Source organism: Terrapene carolina, unplaced genomic scaffold (genome assembly GCF_002925995.2).
Source record: "Terrapene carolina triunguis isolate 2854851 unplaced genomic scaffold, T_m_triunguis-2.0 Scaffold84, whole genome shotgun sequence".
Lineage (NCBI taxonomy): Eukaryota > Metazoa > Chordata > Testudines > Emydidae > Terrapene > Terrapene triunguis.
Genome location: NW_020664435.1, coordinates 38,188,110 through 38,214,288, shown reverse-complemented (window position 1 = coordinate 38,214,288; position 26,179 = coordinate 38,188,110). Strand labels below are relative to the sequence as shown.

At 42.2% G+C, this 26,179-nt stretch overlaps 1 protein-coding gene across 1 annotated transcript in view; it reads right to left on the bottom strand.

Annotated features, from left to right (window-relative positions):
* The window catches only part of MALRD1 (MAM and LDL receptor class A domain containing 1), a 528,588-nt gene that overhangs the window by 369,579 nt on the left and 132,830 nt on the right, over window positions 1–26,179 (bottom strand). Inside the window, exons 8-11 of the mRNA XM_026649425.1 lie at window positions 24,210–24,367; window positions 15,822–15,914; window positions 14,036–14,240; window positions 6,978–7,124 (exon numbers count right to left, since the gene is read on the bottom strand). Of these exons, the coding sequence (XP_026505210.1) occupies window positions 6,978–7,124; window positions 14,036–14,240; window positions 15,822–15,914; window positions 24,210–24,367 (603 nt within the window). The remainder of the gene's footprint in view (window positions 1–6,977; window positions 7,125–14,035; window positions 14,241–15,821; window positions 15,915–24,209; window positions 24,368–26,179) is intronic.

The window sequence follows — 26,179 nt, the reverse complement described above, 5'->3', positions numbered from 1 at the left end:
TAAGCAAAAAGATGTAAAGAACTCAAACCATTTTAGGTTAACTACTACATAGCACTCTTGTACTGGAGAGGGTTGGGGGCTGCCAGCAAGTCTGTCTTTGATCTATAGGCAATCACGGATCTCACTGAAGCTGATGGGTGGGGTAACCATCTTTCATTCAGGCTAAGGCCAGGTCTACACTAGGAGCACTCTGCCAGTATAGCTATGTTGGTATACCACACCAGCAAAGTGCTCTTAGTATGGACACCGCTTATACTGGCAAAACTGAACTTTCACCTGTAGAGCTTATTCCAGTTCTCCCAAACAAAATAAGATATACCAGCAGAAATACAATTTTGCCGACGTAAGCTGTATCTACACAAGGAGCTTTTGCCAGCATAGCTATGTCTGTCAGGGATCACATCTCATGACACCCCTGACCAGCACAACCATGCTGGCAGAAGTCTGTAGTGTAGACATCGCCTAAGTGGAAGAAACAATTAAGCCCCTTTCTGAGTAAGACAGCTGAATTAATAGACGTCACCGCCTAAGGCGTTGGGCTGCACAGGAAGGCCTGAGCTAAAACTAACTTAGGGACAATAAGAAGGTTTTCTCTGGGACTTGTTGAGTATACAGGGTCTGGGGCAGCTTTAGTTGCAGCTATGTGTATCAGCAGCAGACAGGACCAGAATGCAAGCAGACAGGAGGAGAAGCAGTGTGAATGCAGCCTTGGGAGGAAACTAAGAGAGAGAGCGCTTTTTTTGAGCAGAGCAATAACTAGAAAGACAGTCTGGGAAACAGCAAGCAAGGAAACTGACTGTTGTTTGTTCCCACTGTGTTCAGGGACTGTCATGGTGAAGGCCATCCCTCTATGCCCCCTTGCTGTCAAAAGTGGAGATCTGGATGAGTTCTGCCTTGATTTCCTCTCCCCCAGGGTCTAAATAAGTCCAAGCATGTCTTCAGTTACTAAAGACCCCCCCCCCCCCCCTTCGGAGGGTCTCATTTATTAACAGAGAAAGACCAACACAATGTATAAGCAAGACCTTCGCTCAGCTACCCCATGGCAAAGCCTTCCACATGTGGGTCTGTCAGTCTTATATCATGGCCTTTTAGTCACAGGGTACTCTCACGTTGAATTCCTGATCTGGGGGCAGGGCCTCTGCAGGGGCACTCTGCCAGCTGCCACTCACCTGACCCTGGGCAGAACAGGGCAAGCACATGTGCCCTGACCCCATTTCCCCGGCAGTAACACCGGTGGGGTGCAGGGGGGACTGCGGGCGGAAGGGGTGGGGAGTGGCCCCCATTTTCTCTGGCCCAGTGCCCCACAAAACAGTAATCTGCTTCTGATCAAAGTCTCACAAAGGAGAAACCAAACCAGCTGGGCTTTCATAAGCTTTCCACAATTTTGTAAATTAATGTTCACTGCTAACTGCTCAACCTTAGTTCCCTACTGAAATTAAACCATGTCCTAAAGATGTTGGTGTGCAATACTGTCACTTGCTACCTCTCTGGAGGAAAGCTGCTCTAAAGATGGATGATTTGTAAACACTGGTGGGAGCAAGAGGATTAGCATTTTGTTGAAAATATTAGCAGGCTTTAAAATTTAAGGCAGGTGAAGGAAGGGCTCTTGTGCCTTGCCACATATTGGTGTGCAAAGTGGGGATGGAGAGAGGGTCCTGGGAGCTTCCATGTACAGTGGCTGCACACAATCCCAGTTCTTGTATAAAAGGGAGTTAGCGTTCTGTGAGTTTAATGTCATCTGTCATACCAAACTTTGTGAAGATGGCGGAGCAGGGTCCCCCTTCCATCACAGCACCAGCCGGCAGGCTGGCCCCACACAAGGAGGAGTGCAAGCTGAACCTTCGAAAGGATATAACCAGCACCTTCTCTTCCCCTGTGCTCTGAGAGACACCCTGCCCATCTCAGACACAATGCCTCCAGGAGTTCCTGCAGGGGCAGTATGCTGGCAATGCTTTACAGCCACATTCTGGCCCTCTTATTTCATTACATGGGGAAAGATGCTCAGAGAATGGTCTTCATTTGACTTCTGATTCTTCACTGCACTCTGTAAAGTTGCAAGAATTAAGAGGGGAGATCCTCATGCTCACTCTAGCCCCTTTTAGACAGGTGAAAGCGTTAGATTGGCATAAACAGGCTCTAAAATCCCTAGATCCAGCTGAGGTAGGATTCCTCCAGTATGGGAAATAAGGGAGACAGCAATAGACTCTCTCCCTAACACCCCATTGCAAACCATTCATTTTTGTTGACATTCTTCAACTTTTCAAAACAGAAAATTCCTAAACAAAAAAAAATTTATTTCATCTCGAAATTTTCATTTTGTTTTTCATAAAATTGAAAAAAATCAAAATTTTGACATTTCATTTTCTCACTTTTTTTTTTTGACTTTTTCACCAGTGAATGCAATAGAATGATGGATGTTTAGGATTTTGGAGGTTTTCACAACTTGCTTTTTTTCCACTCTAACTTTTCAACTTTAGAAAAGTTACACGGTGGCAAAAGGAAAAATGAAATATTGTAACTTTGTGACCCTGTAATTTCCCAAAAGTTTGAAGTGTTTTGAAAAGTTAGGGATGAGGGGGGTGAAACCCTCCCTTCTCCCACTAAAACCTGCACAATATTTATTGTTATTACAATGTTTTCTGTGTTCTGTGGCAAAAAGGGGGGGAAACCACAACATTTCAAACATTAAGAAAAGTATATATGTTGTGATCATATTTGGAAGAAAAAAACAAAACAAAAAAAAAGTTCAGTTTCAAACCTTTCAAATTTCCAAAACTTCTCACAAAATTGTTTTTCCATTTTTCTACCAGCCTAACTCCTGACTGTCAACTCTGCTGATTTCTCTCTCACTGCTGGCTTCCTAGTCCTCCTTGCCAGCTCATTCCTCTCCCTACTGCTAATTGCTCTTGTACTCCCCTGCATAGCTGCAAGATTGAGCCCAGGTTGCGCAAGTTGATTGACTATGATGTGCTTAGTGCACACTGACGGTGTGTCAAACACTGCATTGATCAACATACAAAACCCATCCACCTCAAATTATTTTCAATTAAAATGTTAGGGTGTTTTATATATGTGGTGTGGGACTGAACACTCCCCAGTTAACGTTCAGCATGATTCACAACGTGTTGAGACATTTATACAGATAGTAATGGAATTCCCACCATGGAGATGTCAATGTAAGAGGATTTCCTGGCTGGGGGAGAGATGCCAGAAAGGTTCTATGCCGATCTGTGATGTAGGAGGTGTGCTAAGGTAACTCCCGAGGGAATTGATAGGGTTATTCTTGGCTGTCCACAGTCTGTAGGAGAGTAGCCATAGTGTAAAAGTAGAATGGTCTGAGGTTGCTCTATGCTAGACTGGAGACTGGCCAGCTCCCAAACATCAAGAAAAAGAGACAACTTTATGTGTCCCACCCTCTACCCCTCCAGCAAGCCCATCCCCATGCTCATACATTAATCTTAGCCAGAATAAAGAAGCAGGCCCAAAGATCACTTGCTCCACCACTGAAATACAGCCAATTTTTCAACCACAGCAACTATAACAGCATTTAGCAGCACCACACAACACTTGAGGACATGAAGTGATCACAATTCATATCAAACAGCTACCTGACAATGGGCAGAGTCAAAGGACAGCTTAGTAAGGATAGGACTCCCGAGGTGGGACATGACAGGTTTCGTGTTTGCCTGCAGTGATCCTCCAAAATAAATGAATGATCCTGAAAAATAAAATCAATTAAATGTTAGAAATACTGTCTCACAATGGTGAACATTTATCTGAGAGAACTAGCCTTTCCTTAATGATCTCCTCATGCATATTGAACACCTTCATTTATTCTAACAAGTGGAGTAGCATTCTCTTCCATTAGTGCCTCATAGATCACTAGGGAAATTTTGGGACAGACTTTGGCTGCCCCTGTATGAGTCTGAAAGGATAGGGTGAGAGTGTAGGGTGCTCTCTCCCCCACTCCCAGTGGCTCCATGTGGAAGTCCTAAGTACAAGGGTGGGGGACCTGTTGTAGAAGAAGAAACTAGTGACTCCAGCAGCACTCAACACTCTAAAGCCCAAAAGCTGGGCTGTTTGGAGTCAAGGCTAAGGTCTCCCCATCATTGTGCCTGAAAGTGCTCAGAGGCCACTGTTGAGCAAACACTGGACATCTGCAAGGAAAGCTCAAATACTGGGGTCCAGCACTTCTCCAGAGAGGTTCTTCTTGCATCTGCCCTCCTCAGACAGAAAACTTCAGACCTCTCTCTCTCTCTCTCTGTGTCAAGCACTACAGCTGCCCAGCTATCCCACTCCTCCACATCCCACTTCCGGAACGGGTCCAGTTCTCAAAGTGCAGGAAGGGTGCACCACTAGGAGCGCTGAGAGCCTGAGAGATCAAAAAAATACAGACCTCTTCTGGGAGCTCCAAAAGACACACTTTAATTGGTTTTAAATAGTGGTGTAAATAGTGTTTAGAATCAAAATTCAATGAAACTCAGATTAGGTACAGCATTCAGTTTATCCTTAACAAATTCCCACGGCAGCCTAGCAGTGTTTAGGCATGTTAACAATGTTGTGAACCAATGAAATAAGCTATATTTTCTCCTGGGGTCTGCAGGCTTGACATTGTTGTCTGTGCTAGTGGGGATGAAAGCTTAATTAAAGATCTAATCTGAATTCTGGCAAACTAACTGCCTTTGGACTGGAACTACAACAGATGTTCTCAAGACAAAGGTAGGAAAGGATAAACATCTTCAAGGGCCCCTAAAGCTGCACATTTTAGGAGCCATCAATGCTGCCTTCATTGAATACTGAAAAGTTTTTCATGAAAGTCTATGCAAAGTAATACCAAGGGCTCATTCTTGTCCACTGATATTACACTCATCGTCTTGTATCTTAGAAAATCAGTTACTGTGCTGGCACAATTATGCACAGTAGCCATTTCCCCAGTGATCCATGGGAATGGAGCAGAGGGCTGGATCCAGCCCTAAGTGAATAATGACATACACAATTATATACAGGTTTAGATTTACCCAGCTTGGTACAGAGAGGTGCCAGGCGCACCTTCCTGAACAAACAAAGCCTGCTACTCTCCACAGCATCAGGGAAGCCATCCTCACTGATAAGCAGGCAGTGTTTTCACTGGTACTTCATGGGACACAGCTTCAGTCTGTAGGTGAGGCTCCATAGTAGCCCTGTCAGCAGAGGTTGTGGAGGACATATCCTATCCTGAGCCAGCATTACTCACTGGTCTCACTGGTCTAGCTGTGCTGCTCCCCTCCCCCAGCAGAAGGAAATTGTGGCCATATCACACTTCTATAACTTCCTGCTGGCAGAATTACTGTAACCAGAGGCACCCTATCTCCTGCTAAATGCTGACAGGAGCGGGCATAAATCAGGAGTGAATCTACCCTGCTGAACTGAAGAAATATGGAGAACTACCAGCGAGATCCTCACCCCTCCCCACTCCAGCCCCTTTACACTGTTTAAAAGGGTCAAAGTAGTGTAAAGGGGCCCTAAAATCCTCATATCTAACCAGGGGAGGCTCCCCCATGCAGGCATGGCGAGGGACAGCCATAAGGAGTGTCGGGGTGGGGCTGAGGTTAGGAGGGATCTGTTGAGGTGGGGCCACAGCATGGCAGGAATTATGGGCAGCTCTGCAACTCATCTGGTAGCCTGAGGAGGCTGTTTTAACTTAATCAGGATCCCAAGACTGACCAGGTTATGCCTGGGACTCCTCCAGCCCCCCAGGATTAGGAGTGCACAAAGGTGGCTTCAAAACTCCTCAGCATCCTTTTCTTGGGCTGTAAGTTCTATGTTGTGCCTCTTAATTCTGCAGGGTTTGAATGGAGTACAGGAAATAATGTGTGGGGCCACGTACTGAATGTTTGGAATAAAATGAAATATTGAAGAGCTGCTCATTAAGTGAGCATTGCCCATCCTTGTACCCTGAAAGAGGCATGGATCCTGTGGAAAGAACAGTATGGATCACATCATTAAAGATTGTATCATAATGCATACACATAAGGGAGTCAAATTAAGGTGGCACAGGCGACCTAAATTCTGGCTTTTCCTAATTATTGATTGCTTGACTTTTGCAATATTAACATGGTTTTAATGTATTTAATATGTAATATTATTTTTTAAAACTCATTTTAATAGTAGTGGGAAAGCTTTATCCAAAATTGGCCTTGGAGCACACCCTAAAGGTGGTCAGGCTTTGAATTAGTCTATTCTCCTCTGGACAGTGCATAATAAATCCTAGATTTTGATAATGCTGCAATCATAGAACGCTTGACACTGTAGGTTATGTAAGACTTTTCAGTATTGCACAATGCTTTGTAAAAGCGTTTTACTTTGCAAAAGAATGCAAATGGGCCTTCTTTATTTAAATTCCTTTTCCTCTGCTGAACACACTGCATAACAGCAATGAGAGAGCTACTGACTGAGGTAGAGCAACAATGCAAAGGATACTGCACGTGCTCTGCCTGTCCCAAGCAGAAGTGATCAGTGTGCCTGTACTGTAGAAAAAGAAAACTCTTTAAATTATTTACTGTGGATTCAGTCCTGGCTTCAGTGGAAAATTTACTTGAGAAATAACTAAAATAATAGGCTCTGTCTGAATACTGGATATAATGGTGGTTTACTGTAACTATACATGAAAGAAGTTGGCTGTCTCTGTCCAATGAGCAAGAGCTCAAGAAATCGAAACCAACATTACAACCAGCATTAATTAGCACCTCACTGGCTGTCTCAAAGAAATTAATCATGGTATAGGCATAGAAACTAAACTCCAGAGACTTCTCTGGGGACTTCTCAGGAAGAGCACAACTGAGGAACATTAAGGGGACAGAGGGAATAAGCTTGTACGGATGCTATCCATGTTACATATATTGTGTAGTTTTTAGTCTCCAGTGCTGTCTGTCAGTCAGGCATCATTCATAAGCATTAAAATTCACTTTTAGAAGGGAAACTATGCAAGAGAAGCTCACCGTGTTCACTGTTGGTTGTATGGTCTCGGTTAGGAAGTTTTGTGTCATTGGAAGTCTCTCCTTTTACTATATTCCACTTAGCATCTTCTGTGTTTATTGGCTTCCAGCCACAAAAATCAGACTCAAAGTTACACGTAGTATAATTTGCTATTGTAAGCAGAAAAATAAGGAAAATCATATATAACAGTTTTATGCTGGAATTGTCACTCTTATTCTCCTCAAGTGTAAACTAGTCTGCCCTATTTTAAAAAAAAAGAACTAATGGTATGTTTATTGCAATATGAATCACTTTTCTGGGGGGAGGCAGGGGGAATCACCAATGTTCTAAAAGTGTATGTAACATGCTAAACAGGTTTGTCCATCCTCAGTTGTGATACACGTAATTCTAAGAAGAAAAGCCTGTATTAATTAAGAAGTTCTTGATTTTAACGGTGAAATCTTAATGGAGTTCTGTCAACAGGTGATTCATTTGCAAGTAGTTACAAATACTTCCTGAAATCACTAAAAAGGAAAACTTTTTACAGGAGAAAGCTCATTAAGAATGTATGGTAAAATGTTCATTGAAAGTCAATGGAACTTAAGGCCTAAGTGCTTAAGTCACTTTTGAAAATGGGATTTAGGCTCCTTAATCACTTAGACACTTCAGAAAATTTTACCCAAAACATACAAGGCAATTAAACTGCAATCAAGTTGTCTGAATGGCTTCAGATTAGACCAACACTGGCTGTATAACAACATTGCACTCTCTCAATTTTCTACTTAACTCAAAGAAGGCACTATCTCCGGAATTATAGCCAAATTAAATAATTTATTAGTATAATACATTATCAAAGTTTTCTTCTCAAGCACAGAACAACAACCTGGAAATGTATTATACCTTTCTAAATCCTTTAGGGCATTTATCACAGTTGTGGAAAGTACCATAGGGATTGTACACAGCTGTGACAAAGATCCAAAAGCATTTATTACATCATGCAACTATCATTCCAGACTACATTTAGTGCTCTGCTTTTCACAATTTGCTAACATAAAATAGAATACTGCTCTGCTCACATGACTCAGCAATAAGATTCCTCACACTACGCAGACAAAGGCTCTCCCAACTATTGATAAGTCCTATGCTAAGAAACAAAACACTTCAATCAGTACCACTGAATTAGATCTACAATGCACATTTAATTTTAATCTAATACACTGGTACCCATTTGCTATAGTATATTAGTTAAAGATGGTACTTATATTATTAAATTTATCTAATTAAGAAATGCTTAGGTTTTTGACAAGGTATCTTGTTAATTAGACTTCAATTGCTAATACACTAAAGTAGAGTTTGCAAATTGCTATCCAGTTTAAGCTATCTTGCTGTGTACTAATTAAATACCCAGATCCCTAGGCATTATGCTTACTTAGGCAGTCATTTGATGTAGGCAGTATGAAAAAAAATGAAGAATGCATTTAGATTTGCTTTACTTAAACAAATATCTATTTCCTCTGCCTCCCCCCTCCCTCCTCCTCCAAACCCTGGCAAAGATCTACTGCATGAGAAACTGTGGACTTGTCTACACAGTCAGCTAGTGCACAGCAAGCCGGAGTTTAAATCTATAGCATACCAGTTTGCCACACAATAACTGGCCATGTGGACCCTGCTACAACACACTAAGAGTACCATAGTGCACTTGGACCAACTGCTAACAGCAGCAGCTCAAGTACACTACACAAGTTGAGTGTGGTAACAGGGTCTACATGACAACTTAGTGAACAGCAGGCTAGTGCACCGTACATTCACACCCTGACTTGCCATGCACTAATGTCCATGTGGACAAGCTCACAGTGTATGGGTTACACGATACTAATCAAAAAGACCTTCCATAGTAAGCGACTGTGCAAGGATATTACTATTTGTATAGCATTATCCAAGTGTTAGAATCTTTATACATTAGCCAGAAGTCTCCTCTTGTAAGGGACAGACCTGTCCAAACCTAAAATCCCTGTTTAATTACATAGGTGTTGTTAGATGTTTGGCTGTGTGTGTGTGTTTTTTGTGTGCTGCCCCAGCTCTGCGCAGATAGTTGGCACAGCAGACCTCAATCGACCTGCCAATGACCACAAGACTTAAGTAGCAAAGGCGCCTGGCCAGGTTTGTCATCAACAAAGCATGGTAATAGCACCCGGCAGACTCTACAAGGATACTACGACATATGTGCCCATGACAATGGATGCAGCTCAGTCAGTGGCGGGACTTTCCACTGCCCCCTAAGCTGGAAGAAGGGTTAAGGCGAGGTATTCCAACATTTATAGACAAACAATCTAGGATCAACAGCTTACGTATTACCTTATGCATTTTATGACATTATTGTTACCTCCCCTTGTACTTTCCTCCTGATGTTACAGACAAAACATTCCTATTCACCACCTGTCTTTGTACTTTCACTCCTGAGGTTTTAGACAAAATATTACTATTCATCATTTTTGTCAAATCATTTTATCATGTGCTAGGTTGGGGTGTTCTTGTGCTGGCCTGGTGGAATGTCTTTACATATTCAGTGTGTTTTAGTAATGCTAGCAATACTGGTGCTAAGTTGTGTACCGGACACTGGCTTGCAGGCAAGCATCTGCTTTTGACATGGCCTAACTGTTGCTCATAGCATAACTTTTGCTGACTTTAGTTCAGGCCCCAGGCACCAGGCCCATGCTTCAAGCTCTTTCTTTCTACTACACTGGCGGTCTTCTGCTTGGATTTTAAATCTGGATATAGATTCCCTTTTTTAAGAGTCTATAGGGAATCAAGACAGCGCTAATGCTGACTAAATATTTTACAGAATGACAGAAAAACCACCTCAGGTAGAATTCCAGAAGGTTCTATCTTAACTCCCTTTTTATTTAATGTGTGCTTAGGTCCAGAGGTGAAAGTAAAGCGGTACAGGCTGATACGGTGTACCAGTAAGAAAGTGGCCGCCGGTACGGGCCAGTACACAGCCAACGTTAAAGTGCTGCCAAGGCAGCGATTTAAGCCGTGTATCGGCAGAGCCACTGACAGCGGGGGGGAAAGGGTCAGCTGCCCCAGGGCCTGGTGATTTAAAAGGGCTGGGGCTCCTGGCAGCAACCGGAGCCCTGGGCCCTTTAAATTGCTGCTGGAGCCCCAGGTGGCGCGGGCCAGGCAGTGCTGAAGGGCTGGCTGAGGGAATCTGGCCCTGCCCTTCCGCCTGAGGACCCGCCCCTTCTGGGGGCCCAGAGCCGCCTCCCCCACCTTGCCCAGAACCCCGCTGCCCTGCATACTGTTAAGTCCTTTACATTACTTTCACCCCTGCTTAGGTCCATTGGCAAGTTTAATGCAGAGATATGGGTCACAGTGTCTCTCTGTTGCTCAAAAGCTTGTCTCTCTCACCCTCAGAAGTTGGTCTAATACAAAAAATATTACCTCATCCACTTGTCTCTCTAATATCCTGGGACCAACAAGGCTACAACTACACTACACATACATTTAATCAAACATTCTGAGCTTCACAAAACAAGTTAATGCTTTGTGAACATTTTTTTCCATAAATGAAATCCTTGTGCAACTATGCATTCAAAAAGTCATTCTATAAAACAGTTGAAACACAAAGCTTGTACTACACTATATATACAATGAAGAAATCCATGAAAAAAAAATCTTGTATGCTGCTCGATCTACAATTCACAAACATTACACAGATTAAGACCTGATGGACAGATGTTAGCATGCCCTGAAAATTAATGTGTCTCACATAGAAGGTATAAACATGTACTAAAATAAATATTCAGGATCAAGAAAACCATCCACCCACTTTAAACTCCCCAGCACAATAAATATGTATATACTTTAATCTTTTAAAAGTTAATCTTTAAAATTTCAACTTTAAAACTTTTCAAGTATTTACAAATACAAATTGGTATTCTGCAGCAAAATGTGTATATTTCCAAAATTATCCAAATAATTGCCTGACTTTAGAGTATTTTCTACTCAATGATTTACACCTTCACTGAGCCTAACAACGTCTAATATCTAGAGATAGAGCAGGTGACTTCAGAAGAATTAAACTTCTCCTCAATATGAGTGGTCTTAAGGGGCTTCTCACCAGAGTTTCCAAACAGCAATAGGTACTGTTTATTTTTTGGAAACAGTTACAGAAAGTTACTCCTCATAATGATGTTGTAGCTCTATGAATGTTGATTGGTGGATATAAGTGACATTTCCAGAAGTATCATAATGTGGAAATGTCACAGTGTAGTTGTTCAGGTCAACAGGTGCTTTACAGAGTTCCTGCAAGTAGTAGGAATACCGAGTCTAACTTGTTTGTAATGTTCATAACATATAACAGTATAGTCTAACCTAATGTGGTATCTGAATTCCATACAAAAAAGTTTGCTTCATTAGCTAGTATGGCATTTGCAGAAGATCTTTCATATTAGGTGGACAAAAATTTAAAAATATCACTATAATGTTACCCATCCTTCAAGTTAGTTTTCTAAATGCTGAATGCATGTTTTTTATTTATGAATGAATGAATTGTGATCCATTCATTTATTGGCACCCATCGTGAAATGGGAAATTTAGGAATAGTTTTGAAAAGGACCTATGCAAAGAGGAATTTTTTAAAATGTAGAACCTGAACCTGCAAACATGTGCCTTAGTAACTTACTCACATGATTAGGTTGATTTCAATGGGACTACTCACATGAGTAAAATTATTCACATGCACAAGTGTTTGCAGGATCAGGCCCTTATTTTTCAGAAGTTTAGAAGAAGAAATGCATTTTAGGTATATGAAGAACTGTATTGCACCTCTGAACTAATAGTTATATAGAAGTACAATAAAAACTTACCTATTTCATACAGTAATAATTTATATTTTTATATCATTTGTGTCAAGTTAGCTTCAATGAAGGAAAACATTATGTCCTTCCCTCCTATTATAAAGAAGCAATTGCATTAAAAGAAAACTTGAAAGAACAGGAAATATCCTGTAAATCACTAGGTAACAGTTGGCTGCCTCTGTATTCATTCAGAATGGAGAACTGCCAGCAGAGTCCCATGAGAGTCCTTCATCGGAAGGAAAATACTGAGGATAAATGTGTCCAAGAATAGATGCTAAAATATGTACCAATGTGCTGAGTAGGAATTTTGTTTAGAAATTCATGTAAAAAATGTAATGCACTCAAATGCACTTGATGAGGTCAGTTTTATGACTACTCTGAAAATGAGAGACAAGGTGGAAGAGGTAACATCTTTTTCTGGACCAATCTCTGTTGGTGAAAGAGGCCAGGCTTACACTACAAACTTACATTGGTATAAGTACGTCGCTCGGGAAGAGGGGGGGCGTGTGAAAAATTCACACTCCTGAGTGATGTAGTTATACCAACCTAACCCCCAGACTAGACAGTGCTATATCGATAGGAGAGCTCCCGTCCACATAGCTACCACCTCCCATGGAGGTGGATTAACCACACCAAAGGGAGACGCTCTCCCATCAGTGTAGTAGTATTTTCACTAAAGCTGCAGAGCTGAATGTGTAGACAAGCCCAGAGATGAGCTTTTTAGCTTACACAGAATCAGAAGGAGCTATGAACAGTGTATATGAAATGCAATGAAAGGAAAGCCATTAACTATATGTAATTGTGGCAAGTTACCTTTGCTTTTTCATTTATATAATACATGTTCTTAACAATCAGTCCTCACTGAGAAGGGCTTTATTCACTTTCATAAACAATTTTTGCCTCAAAAGCATTTTTATTGGATTCCAAGATAATATCCATACCATTATTCTCTTATATAGTTACTTTACATGAACCAACTGCTTGTTATCATTAAGTGTCCATCTGATTAAAAATGGATCCTTAAAGCATTGAGGAATACACAATGCATAGCGCACTCTGCATTGGGCCCTGTTCCTCCTCCTCAGGAAGGCAGGATTAAGCCTGAAACAACACAAGTGAACCAGTAAGGCTTGAAATAGGGAAATGCCAAAGATATAAGCACTGGCTTGGGTTCTAAATTGGAGATAAAGCAGCACGACTTTCCTTATGTACACGGTTGTTTAAGTGATCAAAAGATATTGATTCAGACTGCAAGGCAGGTAGAGGGGGAAATCATCTATAATTTTTAATTATTTTCAAATAATTTTAACAGAAAATTTTATTGACCACAGTCTCAGTCCAACCTAACTTTAGGTGGCTACACTTTTAGGTGCACAGAAATTCTGATTTGCACCTGCAAGCAGCATTACATATGCAACTATCAGTATCCTATCTGTCATCTGCATGAATAAATTCAAACATTTGGAAGTTTAGAAATGTAGCCAACACACATATAAGTATGCCATATAATCTTCGTTTAGAAGCCAGAGCATCCATTAAAATTACTTCCATATGCAGCTTTAAACCAAGGCAGGCTCATAAATATGAGCATCGTCTATAAAATTTAATTACCGTTCTTTCCTGTGGCTTGCATGGTGGAATTGTGGCTACTAAGCAAAGTAAGCTTCAATTAAAAATGTCATGGCTAAGATACCGCTACTAAACTGAAGCAGTTGCTAATTAAAGGCAGCCTCCAAGCGAAGGTACATATAAATATTATATTGCCACATTACACACACGTACATGCTCTCATTCAGTCACAGACGGATGAAATTAGAGAAAAATTCAAATTTTAGATGAAATTAGAGCAAAATCTAAACCCAGATTTTAAAAAAAAAAATACCTTATAGATATATAAATAATTGGGGATAAGTCTGAAACACAAACATCATACAAATCTCTGTGCCCCTCCAAACTATTTAGAATTTATTATCTGGATCTGAATCTTGCTGCTGGGGCCTGGAAAGAAAGATGGTGTGATCAGTTATAAATTTTTTTTACAAGATCTTGTAAATCATCCTAGGCCCAAACCTTCTGGATGAAAGCTGCTATATAAATAAGGTACTGTACTATTATTATCAGCTTTCTATCTAGTTCTTCTCTGGTTATGATACAAATGTTATCCTTCTATACCACAGTGCTTTTTGGCATCATCTCTTTATAAAACAACGTAATTCACTTACAAAAAGCTGTTGGATCTTCATCACTCCCATCAGAACAGTCCAGCTGGTAATCACAGGCTGATCCACTGGCAACACCCTGGCCATTGGCACAGGTGAACTCCTCTGGGGAGCAGAGCTCTGGTGATTCTGTTGCCCAGTCTGAGAACTGGAGGTTATCCAGACAGATAAACCCTGTCCTGCTCTGAATAGTTCCTTCAAACACAAGCTGTGAGAATTGTTATTGGTTAAAATATGTGTGTAAATATATGAACTGACAAAAGAAAACAGGGATTTTTCTTTCACAAAATGTAAAAGATTTATTATAGATGGTGCAGGTAGCTGCCCTTTATCAGACTCTTATATTATAGCTACTTATATCTTTGCCAAACAAACTGTTTAGGCTGAAATTTCCCATGCTGGGTGTCTGCTTCACAATAAATTTTATTTTAAAGGTTCAGCTGCTTCCAAGAGTGTGGCTAGAGAAAAATGTATTGCCCGTGTTAATTTTTTTTACAACAGTTTCATTGATAAGATGCAGATCCTCCATGCCTCAGAGCTACCAGTTACTCCACAGGTAGAGGTCTATGCTGAAAAAATTGTATGTTATCATGAAATTAAAGACGATCATAATGCACATAGGCACTGACTTCCTCTCTACGCGGGGAGTGCTCAAACCCTGCTCCACCCCAGGCCCTGCCCCCACTCAACTCCTCCTCCTAACCCCCACCCCATCCTGCCCCACCTCTTCCCGCCCTCTCCCCCGAGCACACCCCATCCCCGTTCCTGCCCCTCCCTCCCAGCGCCTCCTGCATGCCGCAGAACAGCTCAGCAGGGCTGCTGGTGGGTGGGAGGCGCTGGGGGGAGCTTGGCTGCCAGTGTGTGCTAAGCACACACTAATTTTGTTATGTGAGTGCCCCAGCCCAGGAGCACCCATGGAGTTGGCACCTATGATAATGCGTATACACAAGGGGGGCAAAATAAGGTTGTACAGGCAACCTTAATTCTGGCATTTCCTAACTTTTGAGTACAAATTCAATGTGGGAGTTTTGTTTGTTTGTTTTTTATGTAATAACTCATAGGACATAAGCCTTGTTCTTGTTCAGCTAAATTCAGCTTTGTTACTTTATAGTTTCCTTGGCACATAATCTATGCAATGTAAAGGGTTTATTGTGGTTTGCTCATTCACTGAAATGAATTCATTCTAGTACACCTAAAGACTAGGGAAACTGATTGTTTAGATACCTTTCAGTAACCAAATATTCTGTCTTTCCCCAGAAGTTTTTTTTTTAATTGATGGGGTTTGCAAATACCTTACTTATAAAATACCAGAACAAATACAACATTACTAAAGCAAAATTAGAAGAGAGACCTAATAATTCACTGAAGATTTTAAAAACTAAATACTGGAAAAATTTGCATTTTTCTTTGAACCAAAAGAATCAAAGGGGCTATCTCCTCCCACTGACACTGGTGTTCATCAGAAGTAACTCCACAGAAATTACTGGAGTTCCACTGGTGTTAAATGGTGTAAGAAGTGAGAGAAGAATCAGGGCCAAGCTGACTACTGTATGGGGATACATCTTTTACCCATTTGTAATTAAAGCTACTGGCTGTAGGAAGTGCTTTGTTAGATTGTTTTCTGTTGAACTATAACCAGAGCCTAAGTTGCACCCAGTCAATAAAAATCAGAGAGCCATTGAGAATAAACATGATTTTAGTAAGTTATCTTAGTTTCCAAGAAGCTTTAAAAACAATAACAAAAATTATGCATTTTCAGAAGACAAGTGCTTGCCTTTTTCACTCATACCTTTAATTTTTTCAGATTTGCTGGCACCTGCACATCTGCTCTGACCCACTCATTGTTAGTTGATGTGTTGGTTTCCCACAGTACTTGTTCCTCCTGTCAGATGTAGAATAAAAAGTTACAAAGAAAAGTTTATCTCCCTATGAGTTATCTGGACTTTTTTTCCCCTTGCTCTTTTCATACCACAACCAGAACTTCCCGTCTGCCCCGTCACTTTCCATGAGGAAACATGACTGCGTGTTTTTATTTGTAAGCTTTACATTACTCTTCCAGCCTGGACTCCATATTCTTCCAGCATCTGACCACTTGGAGATCTATGGGATTTATTTTAGTGATTCAGGACTGGATGGAGAGCAAAATTACTGTTACATAAAGCACATATTGTTGAACCATATAAATATTAAATAGATAAGTATATTGGGACCCTGGGTGTGAGTGTCCAGTTTCCTTTCTTCCAATAGATGGACATGGGCAAGAGTTGTGGGATGTCTTCCTTTTTCGTACAGTACATTTCAGCCGCTATCCTTACAGTTGGCAGAGATAACCACATCTTTTCCCTGAACTATTTCCTACTGAACTCCAGTTATAAAAATAAAATAAAAAATTCATTTTTTGACATCTCTCTACAGGTGCACTCACACACACAGCTGTTGTGACTGTACTTATTTCCCTCCTGCTACTTTCATTTCAGTGAGTAATATGGAACAAATACTTGATTCCCCCCATGATGACTAGGGGACCATTTTTCACTATGCCTGCAGGGGAGTTTTTTGTAAATGTTATTGAACATTTCAAGATACTTCAGTGCATGTGGGTGAGGACATGCCTTCTCATATAAACCTAATGGAAGGTTAAGAATTAAGTTATCTTTTACTGCCTTCTCTCCACCAGCTTTGTAAACCATATAATAAAGCAAAATCACTCCAAAAATAAAATGTTCTTTTAGCTTGTTTTTGTTCTTTCCTCACCAGGGCTCTTCTCTGTGGTAGGTAAAAGCTATGAATCATTTAAAATATGTATGAAAAACCTTTTTAAAAGTATTGCCTTTGATGAGCTGGTGGCTCAGTCTCTCAGACTGATATCGGGAAAAACAAAATTAACCTGCAAGAAAAAGCACTCTTTTGGGGTTCAGCCTATCACATCTGCACACAACACGATCAGTTACTGCTCAGTTCTTTTAATTTTCAAGAGGGAAAAGGCTTCAACCCCTTTGTCCTAGTTTTACTTCTAGAGGATACAACTTCTGCAGTGAAAGCACATGATTTGGAGGCAGGACTGACAGACTCTGCCACAAATTTCCTGCGTGAGCTTAAGTAAGTCAGTTAGTCTCCAATTCTGCAAAGACTTAGGTACTTAACTTTATGCACAGTGAGTAGTCCAACTGAAGGCAATGGGACACAATGCCTAAAGTTACGCATATTTGTAAATCTTTGCAGGAGTGGGGCTTTAGTTTCTACGTGTCTCGGTTTCCCAATCTGTAAAGTGGGGTAATAGTGCTCACCTATTTTACGGAGTTGAGGATAATATTAATGATTCTAAATGCCTTAAGGTGGAAGACAATCTACAAGTGGCAAGTACTATCACTGTATTATCTCTGAATGCATTGAGATGGGTGCTGTGCACATTGGAGGGAGGGGTTTAAACAATATTTTCTCTGTCCTTCTCCATGTGCAACAGACAGAAATGTAAGTTTCTCTACTTCATCCTGTGAACGGGTTTCCTGATCTGCAGGATAAGAGAATCGCAGTGTCCATTCAATCCTGGGCCTCTGCTGAGATGGCTAGCAAGGATGACGGTAGCTTTAAAGGCATACACTTGTCCTCTAAGAACTGGACTGAGACCTGCTCATTTCACATCAGCCACCTGAGACACCCAAGAGTCATCAGATGGGATCAATTTGCTGTCTCTAAATATAGGTCGTATTGAAACTGATTCAGAGGTGAAAATCTCTATTTTCCGTTGGAAAGCTAAGAGCTTTTGTAACTTCATCTTTCCTCTTTTCCAGTCATCCAGCCTTGGATAACACTCTGCTCTCACTTCTGGGGATAAAAAAAATGTAATTTAGTAAGAGATCATCTAATTGTCAGTTCCTTTTGAACATTGCCCTGCAGTTCAACAGCTTTGCTGGCTTTTACACGTGGAACCATTCAAATTTCCTGATGTTTCTGTGGCTCATTTTTTTTGTGACCAATTTTGAAGACTTGCTCTTTTTTCATCAAGATCTTAGGCTTTGTCTACACTAGCACTCATGTCAGCAAAACTTTTGTCAATCAGGGGGTGTGAAAAAACACCCCCCCCCCCCGACCGACATAAGTTTCACCAACAAAAGCGCTGGTGTGGATAGCACAATGTTGCGGGAGCTACCGCCATTCGTTTCGAGGGGAGAGTTGATTATGCCGGTGAGAGAGAGCTTTCCCACTGGCATAGAGCGGCTACACAAGAGGCCTTACAGTGCTGCAGCTGCGCTGCTGTAAGGTCTGTAGTACAGACATAGCCTTAGGCCATGTCTACACTACAAAGTTAAGTCGACTTCAAATAAGTCGACATCAAGCCTCCGATTTAAGAAAGTCGATCTTGCGTGTCCACACTACACTCATTGTGTTGGCAAAGTGCATCCTCACTAGCAGGGCTTGCATCTATGCACTGAGTACTGCTCTGTGGGTAGCTATCCCACAGTGCACATAGCCGAATGGAATTTTGGGTTGGGCTTGCAATGCCTTATGGGACCAAAACATTGGTGTGGGTGGTTATGGGAACATGGCATTAGCATGCCATGATGCACTTATCTCCCTCCCTCCCTGAAATCAACAGCAAACAAACCAAGCCTTTTTCACACCTTTTTTTCATAAGCCTGGGTTACCCACGTGGACGCCATAGCACGATAAGCATGGACCCTGCTCAGCTTTACACTGTTATTGTGAGCATTACAAACACCTCACGTCTTATCCTGCAATATTTACACAGCCGATACAGGAGCCACTACACGGAACAATGTGATGCCATGCAAGCAGCCCTGCTGGAAGACATAGAGTGGAGCAATTCACAGTTGCTAGTGACAGTCACGCATCACCTTGACATGGTTGAGCGCTGTTTTGGGGCCCAGGAAACAAGCACTGACTAGTGGTACCCCATCGTTATGCAGCTATGGGATGACGAGCAGTGACTGCAGAACTTTTGAATGCATAAGGCCACTTTCCAGGAACTGTGTGAAGAGCTTTCCCCAGCCCTGAAGCACAGCAATACTAAAGTGAGAGCTGCTCTGACAGTGGAGAAGCGGGTGGCGGTAGCTCTGTGGAAGCTTGCAATGTCAGACTGCTACTGGTCAGTGAGGAATTAATTCAGACTGAATAAATCTACCGTACGATCTGTTGTGATAGAAGTTTGCAGGGCCATTAACAGACTTCTGCTAAGAAGGGTAGTGACTCTGGGCAATATGCAGGACATAGAGAATTTTTTTTCCATGATGGGTGTTCCCTAACTGCAGTGGGGAGATAGATGGAATGCATATCCCTATCTTGGCACCAGACCACCTTGCCAAAGAGTACATAAACTGAAAGGAGTATTTCTCAATGTTGTTGCAAGTGCTGGCGGATCACTGGGGCCATTTCACTGACATCAACATGGGATGGTCGGGAACGGTACGTGACGCATGCATCTTTAGGAACAAGCAGGGACTTCCTTTCCAGACTGCAAAATAACCATTGGTGATATTGAAATGCCAATCGTGATCCTGGGAGAGCCAACCTACCCCTTGCTCCCCTGGCTCATGAAGCCATATACAGGCAGCCTGGACAGCAGTAAGGACCGGTTCAACCATAGGCTGAGCAAGTGCGGAATGGTGGTAGAATGTGCCTTTGGATGTTTAAAAGGCTGCTGGCACAGTTTGCTTACTAGGTTAGATCTCAGTGAAAGCAATATCTCCATTGTTATTGCTGCCTGCTGTGTGCTCTATCATATCTGTGAAACAAAGGGAGAAAAGTTTCTGCCAGGGTGGGGGGTTGAGGCAGACTGCCTGGCAGCCAATTTTGAGCAGCCAGACACCAGGGCAATAAGAAGAGCACATCAAGGAGCTCTGCATCTCCATGAGGCTTTGCATGCCAGTTTCAGCAATGAGCCAGAGCAATGTGACACTTATCTGTGTTGTTCCTTACCAAACTGTCCCCTCCGTTGTATTTTCTGACCTGTAAACTCCACACCCACCAAGCACCATGTGTTGAATGAATAAAGAGCCTTTTCTCCTCAATCTATTAAATTTTATTATGCTCACAAACACACAGAGACAGCAAAGAAAAGTAAGATAACCTGGGGCAAAAGGGCTGATAACACTGTGGAGGGAGAAACAAGGAAAGCTTGCTTACAGATGCACTGTAATAACAAGCAAAGGTGTGGGAATGGGTGCCTTCTAGTCCTTGTAGCCTCCTCTGGTGTTGAGTGCAAGGGATACCGAATTCCCTTCTCTTCCCCCCACTACCTCAAAGGACGTTTGTGGGAGGATGATGTAGAACCGGGCGAAGATGGCAGCAGGTTCAGCATAGGCTGCAAAGGGACTCTAGCATCCAGCTGCCTTTCTTGAACCTCAACCAGATATCTCAACATATCTGATTGCTCCTTCATAATCTGCAGCATCTCTTCCTGCGTGGCACACTCTTGTTCTGTGCATGCTCTCCTGTCTTCCCTGTCTATGTCCAGGTTCTCGGACAGTGTAATCCTCCATGCGCTGAGCTCTGTCTTGTCACTCTTGGAGGCATTCATTAACTCATTGAACATGTCCTCCCAAGTCTTCTTTTTCTGTCTTCTACTCTAGGAAAGTCTCTGTCCCAGTGCGGAGGATGCGCCGACCGACAAGGTTTCAGCTGCAAGGAATGCAAAGCACAAGGGTAGCACTGACAGTTCATTTTTTCTGGTGCAAGGTTCATTTTTTTTATTAAAAAAAATCACCCCTCAATACACTTCACTGCAAGCCACAATGTAATCACAACCACTGGCTACTGCAAGAGCCATGGTGAGTAAGGCCACAAGGCATGGGCGAGAGGTCTTGTGCTGCTGCTTTTGTGAAGACATCCTTGGAACTTGAGAAAAGCCCCCTTTCCCCTAGCAACCTGGATGGTGCTTGAGGACAGGCACCAATGTAAACCCTTCCAAATAGTTTGTTTTTTACAAAAGCGGCATTGGGCTTGGGTTGGGTGGGGAGGGAGACAAAGTGGAAGCCGCCCCCACCTCCCCTTTTTTTTTTTCAATGTTGCTTGCAAAACATGGTGATCCCTTCCAACCACAACCATGCACGTTTGGGAAAGCATGGTTGTGTGACCCAGATTTCACCAAACAGTGGGCAGATTACTTGTTGAATTATTTGCAGTTTAATGGCTAGCATTGAAAACTTCCCCGTTTCCCCTAGGTGACCCTATGCGATATAACTCTCCTGAGGGTAACAGAGGCAGCAAGGGAGCAGATGCTGCAAGCATCTGGGTAGAGACCTGGTCCTTATGCTGCAATGCTGTGTGCTGCAATGATGCCAGCAGAGTTAATACTGAAGTGGCACGTGAAAGCGTCCTACCATGGTGGACGAAATAAGGCAGCCCTTCCCAGAAACCTTCTGCAAAGGATTGTAGAGTACCTCCATGAAAGCTTCCTAGAGATCTCCATGGAGGATTCCCGGGCCCATGCACAAACTGTCTTTTTCTGAGAGCACCCTCTACATAGCTGGAGTGGCCACCGATACCTACTACATCTACTTCTTTGTTTATATTCAACACTAACATGTAACTCCTACAGTTTGATTGGAAATGTGTACTCACCAGAGGTATCTTCCCCAGCATCACACTCTGCCGCCAGCTGGTCCTGTGGAGGGATGAGCTCCAGGGTTAAAAACAGTTCTTGGCTGTCGGGGAGAATGGATCCTCCACTTGCCTGCCTTAGATTCTCCTCTTCCTCCTCCTCGTCAACAACGTCCTTCTCGTTGTTGCTTGAGGTAGCCCGGGGCTCCTGGGAGGTATCGACCGAGCATTTTGGGGTAGTGGTGGGGTCACTGCTGAAAACCGCATGCAGCTCCTCATAAAAGCGACATGTCTGTGGGGCAGAACCAGAGCGACTGTTCGCCTCCCTTGTCTTCTGGCACGCTTGCCGAAGTTCCTTTATTTTCACGTGGCACTACTGTGTGTCCCTGGGGTAGCCCTTTTCCCTCATGCCCAGTGCAATCTTGGCATAGATGTCAGTGTATCTTCTGCTGGATCAGAGCATTGCCTGCACAGACTCTTCTCCCCACACAGCAATAAGATTCACCACCTTATGTGTACTCCATGCTGGAGTGCATCTGCGGCCTTGAGTCTCCATGATCAACTGGGCTGGTGAGCGCACCACGCTGATCAAACAGGAAATGAAAATTCAAAAGTTCCCAGGGCTTTAACAGGGGAGTGGCTGTTTCCTGCGTATCTGGCTAACATGCAGTGGAGTTGAAAGTGCTCTCTAGAACAGTCACAGCGGAGCACTGTGGGACACTCCTGGAGGCCAGTTCATTTGAATTACACAACGCAATGTTTACACTATCCCCATGTCGTCCCGTGGATGTCGAATCACGGAGGTGGAGTACAGAAGTCAACTTTACAGGCCACTTAGGTCGGTGGAAGGGACTCGATAGCATAGACACATACATTATTAGATTGACTTAACGCAGCTTATGTCGACCTAAGTTTGTAGTATAGACCAGGCCTAAGTGTCTGAATAGCACTGCATATGGATTGTTTCCCTCACCTTAAATATTAGGCAGTAAGCTGCCAAGCTGAAGGGGCTTTTATGCAGAGTCTTTCAATGTGATTAACAGCTCATGGCAGTTCCAACTCAACTCACATACAGTAAATACATTTTGACTGTAAGAAAAATGCAATAATTAGACCATCAAAAGGACAAGATAAATTATGGAACCAGAGTAGGTCATATCTTTGAGTGTGCATATCAATGAGCCTATTATCAATTAATTAGATTAAGTTCCCTGTGTTCTGGAGACTGACCTTTCTGTCCTCCTTCGCCTATTCTCTCCCTTAAGCAGGGAGAAAAAAGGAAAAATTAAACTGGTTAAAAATAACCAAGCCCGGATCCAGCAAAACACTTAAGCTTGTGCATAATTTTAAGTACATGAGAAGATTTACTGAAGTTGATAGATCCACCTCCATGGATGGCAGGGAGATGGGACGCTGTTGGGATTAATATAAATGGGAATGCACAGACTCTGTATCTAGTGTTAGCAGGTAAGGGCTTCCTAAATCTTGGCCTGGAATACTCACTACACTGCAGTACCCTGATACAACACCGTATGATAGATAAATATTAGTATCCCTATTTTACAGATAAGGAAATGAGACAGAAAAGATCTAGTGCCTTGCCCATGGCTACATAATGAGTTTGTGGGGGGAGCTAGGATTAACATTCAAGAGTTCCTGCCACCCATTACTATATTCAGGTCAGGTCTACAGATCATGAGACAATGCCACTGAGCAATGCTATTTCATATGTAAGCCTTGTGAATGCAGCATGACAAAGCTCTCTCCCTTTCTGATTCTTGCTGTGTCAGGTAACAATTTAATTTCTTTAGTCCCATCATTAAAATATGGAGAGCCACAAGTTAATGAGACCAGCTGCAGTGCTCATGCCTTGAGTGAGTAACTGTACAGTAGCATCAATATTAAGTTCTTTGACAGGAATATTACAAGGGAGAGATTTTCTAGGGATTCTCAGTGGCATCCCAACAGCAGAATGTGTCCTCGTTACAGATGAGGTGGGGTCAAGTAGAACAGTACAGGAGCCTGAGCCAGGACATTAAAGTTAGCGCCCTGCGTTATTTGTTGTGATTGCTTATCACAAGAAAAAGGTAACTGTGTTATACAATGAAGTAAAAAATGTGACCAGTTGGTGCAGGAGTTGCTCCCAACTTTGTGCGGATGTATGATGCAAGAATCTTTGCTTTCTACTGCCTCTGCACAGGGGACAGGCACAGTCTGAGCCTCCAGCTACCAATGCAGGTGGCATCACTTTCCCCAAAGGGACCTAGCCCAGCATGGAGGGAAGCACACATTGCATCATTTTAAAGGGCACCACAGGTGCTGCTGTCGTCTGCTCCCTGGAAATCCCAGAAAGCCTAAACTCTGGCTGAGTCCATCAAAGTACATCCTAGAATTTAAAAGTCATGTGGCCAGGTCCTCCCCTGGTTTAAATCAGTTCAGCTCCATGAAGTTCAACAGAGCTATGGTGATTTACACCATCTGAAGATCTGGCCCCCAGTCTGTCCCTAAATGTGGGGTCTGAACAATACTACTAGACAAGGCTTTCTGTTTGTTTGACTGACAAGAGCAGGACTTTCATTTCTTTACAGTCTGAAAATGAATGAAAGTTTCTCCTTACCTTATTAGTATACAGTACCACTTTGAGAACACTGCTATCTGCCATGGAGTAATAAAATTGAAAATGGCAATTCTTGCCAAAGCAGTGATACATGGAGCTGTTAAGATAAGCACTTTTGTATAATGTGTTGTCATTAGCTCTCATACACACATAATGGCCTGAAAAAAAAGAAAAGAAAAAAAGTGTACCATTTCACAAGACACCTCTTTCCCTTGGTCCTTAAAAATATGAATACTGGATTCCTGTCATCAAAAAGACAGCTAATGGTTTCAACACCAGGATCTGGTTGTCTTGTTCTAAAATTATGAAATGACATGACTTGAATTGATGGGAATTTCTTATAAAAAAAACTATAACAATTTTGTTTATACTACAACCCCATGCACCCCAATACTGGTGTCAGCTGATGCTATCCTAAAGCTGTTACTTCAGACAGTAATAGTCTCAGGCCACAACCTGTCCCACATTCTGTTTAGCTTCTTCACATTTTCAGTCATTCCATACCTAATCATTGTTGGCTTTTATCTGAAGTTTGCCTTTCTTCCTTCCCAGCGTGTTTCTAGTAAATATATTTTACAGTAAATCTGCTATAGTCTCTAAAGAATGAAATAAGGGGGGGGGAATTCTGCCCTCCTGCAGAAAACACCATGAGGTGTAAGATCTGTACAGAGCTTATGTGTACACCAAAGTGTCAGCAGCACACTGTGTTTCCATCTGAAGCAGGAAACCAATTTGGGCTTTTCTTGACCTACTGCCCCTCATAAAAGTGTTCCTACAGAGGCCTAAAAGAATACCTTATGTTCTGAACAGTCTCTTTTTATGTATCAGAAATAAAAAGACAAGACACCTGTTTTAGCTATAGCATAACTTTTTTTCCTCCTGAGTCATAGGATACTTTGCTATTTTCTGCAGCTCCCAGTTAAGATATTTCATGACATCCTTGTTTGTTATTAAGTCACTTTCACCTTCTGTAAATACAATTTTGATCTCAAATTTAGACCATACTCCTGGAACGCTTGAAACATAAAAGGGGGAAATGGCATTTCATAAAAAAGGTTTACAGTAGATTTTGTAAAAATACTCCCCCTCCTTGCTGCTCTTTTGCACTTGTTATTTAGGATTCCATATTGCAATACAGTGCTTGCTATCCCTCTTCATCACAGAACCTAACCTGCATAGAAATGGCAATATCACCAAAAAATACAGTGTGCTAGTCTATGCAGATTCAGAAAGCATCTATATTTTTATGACTATTGCACTATGAGATCAGCCATAAATTAACGGTCGAATTTCTTGTGCCCATTCTTCAACTGAACTCAGAATCCTACAGCTGGTAACATTACATCTGGAGCTGGGCAAATAACGGATTTTTCCATTTTCTGGGCCTTTCAAAAAATTGGTTGAACAACCCCAATTGGAAAATTGTGAAAAATGTTGGTAAATCAAAAAAGTCAATAAAGGTTTCATTTCAGGTTCAACAAAAAATCTTGTTGAATCTGAAATGAACTAATTTGTTTTGTTGTCATGAACTTTTTTAACATAAAAGCAAAACAAATGAAAGGCTAGATTAAAAAAACAAACAAACGGGGGTTGGCGGGTGCCTCCCTTATAACTGTTAGACCTGTGGTTAGAGCATTCAGCTGGGATGTGGAGACTTAGGTTCAGTCCCCCCCTCTGCCTGATGTGGAGCAGGGATTTGAACTTGGTTCTGCCACACTAAGCAGCTAAGGGGAATGCATTCCCAGTTACATTTACTGATCATTTCAAGAGAGGTAAGAGGGAAGGGTATGATACACATTTCAGCCTACCCTCTAGGATCTGAGCATGGTTAGCGCCAAGAGATCACGTCACCTAGGGAAATCTGGAGCCTACTCTAAGTGGTCTCTTGAGGACTCCAGTCATACTACTAGACAGTGCATGGGAGGAAAACATCTGCCCAGGCTCTCTTCTCCCTACTTATCAGTACAACA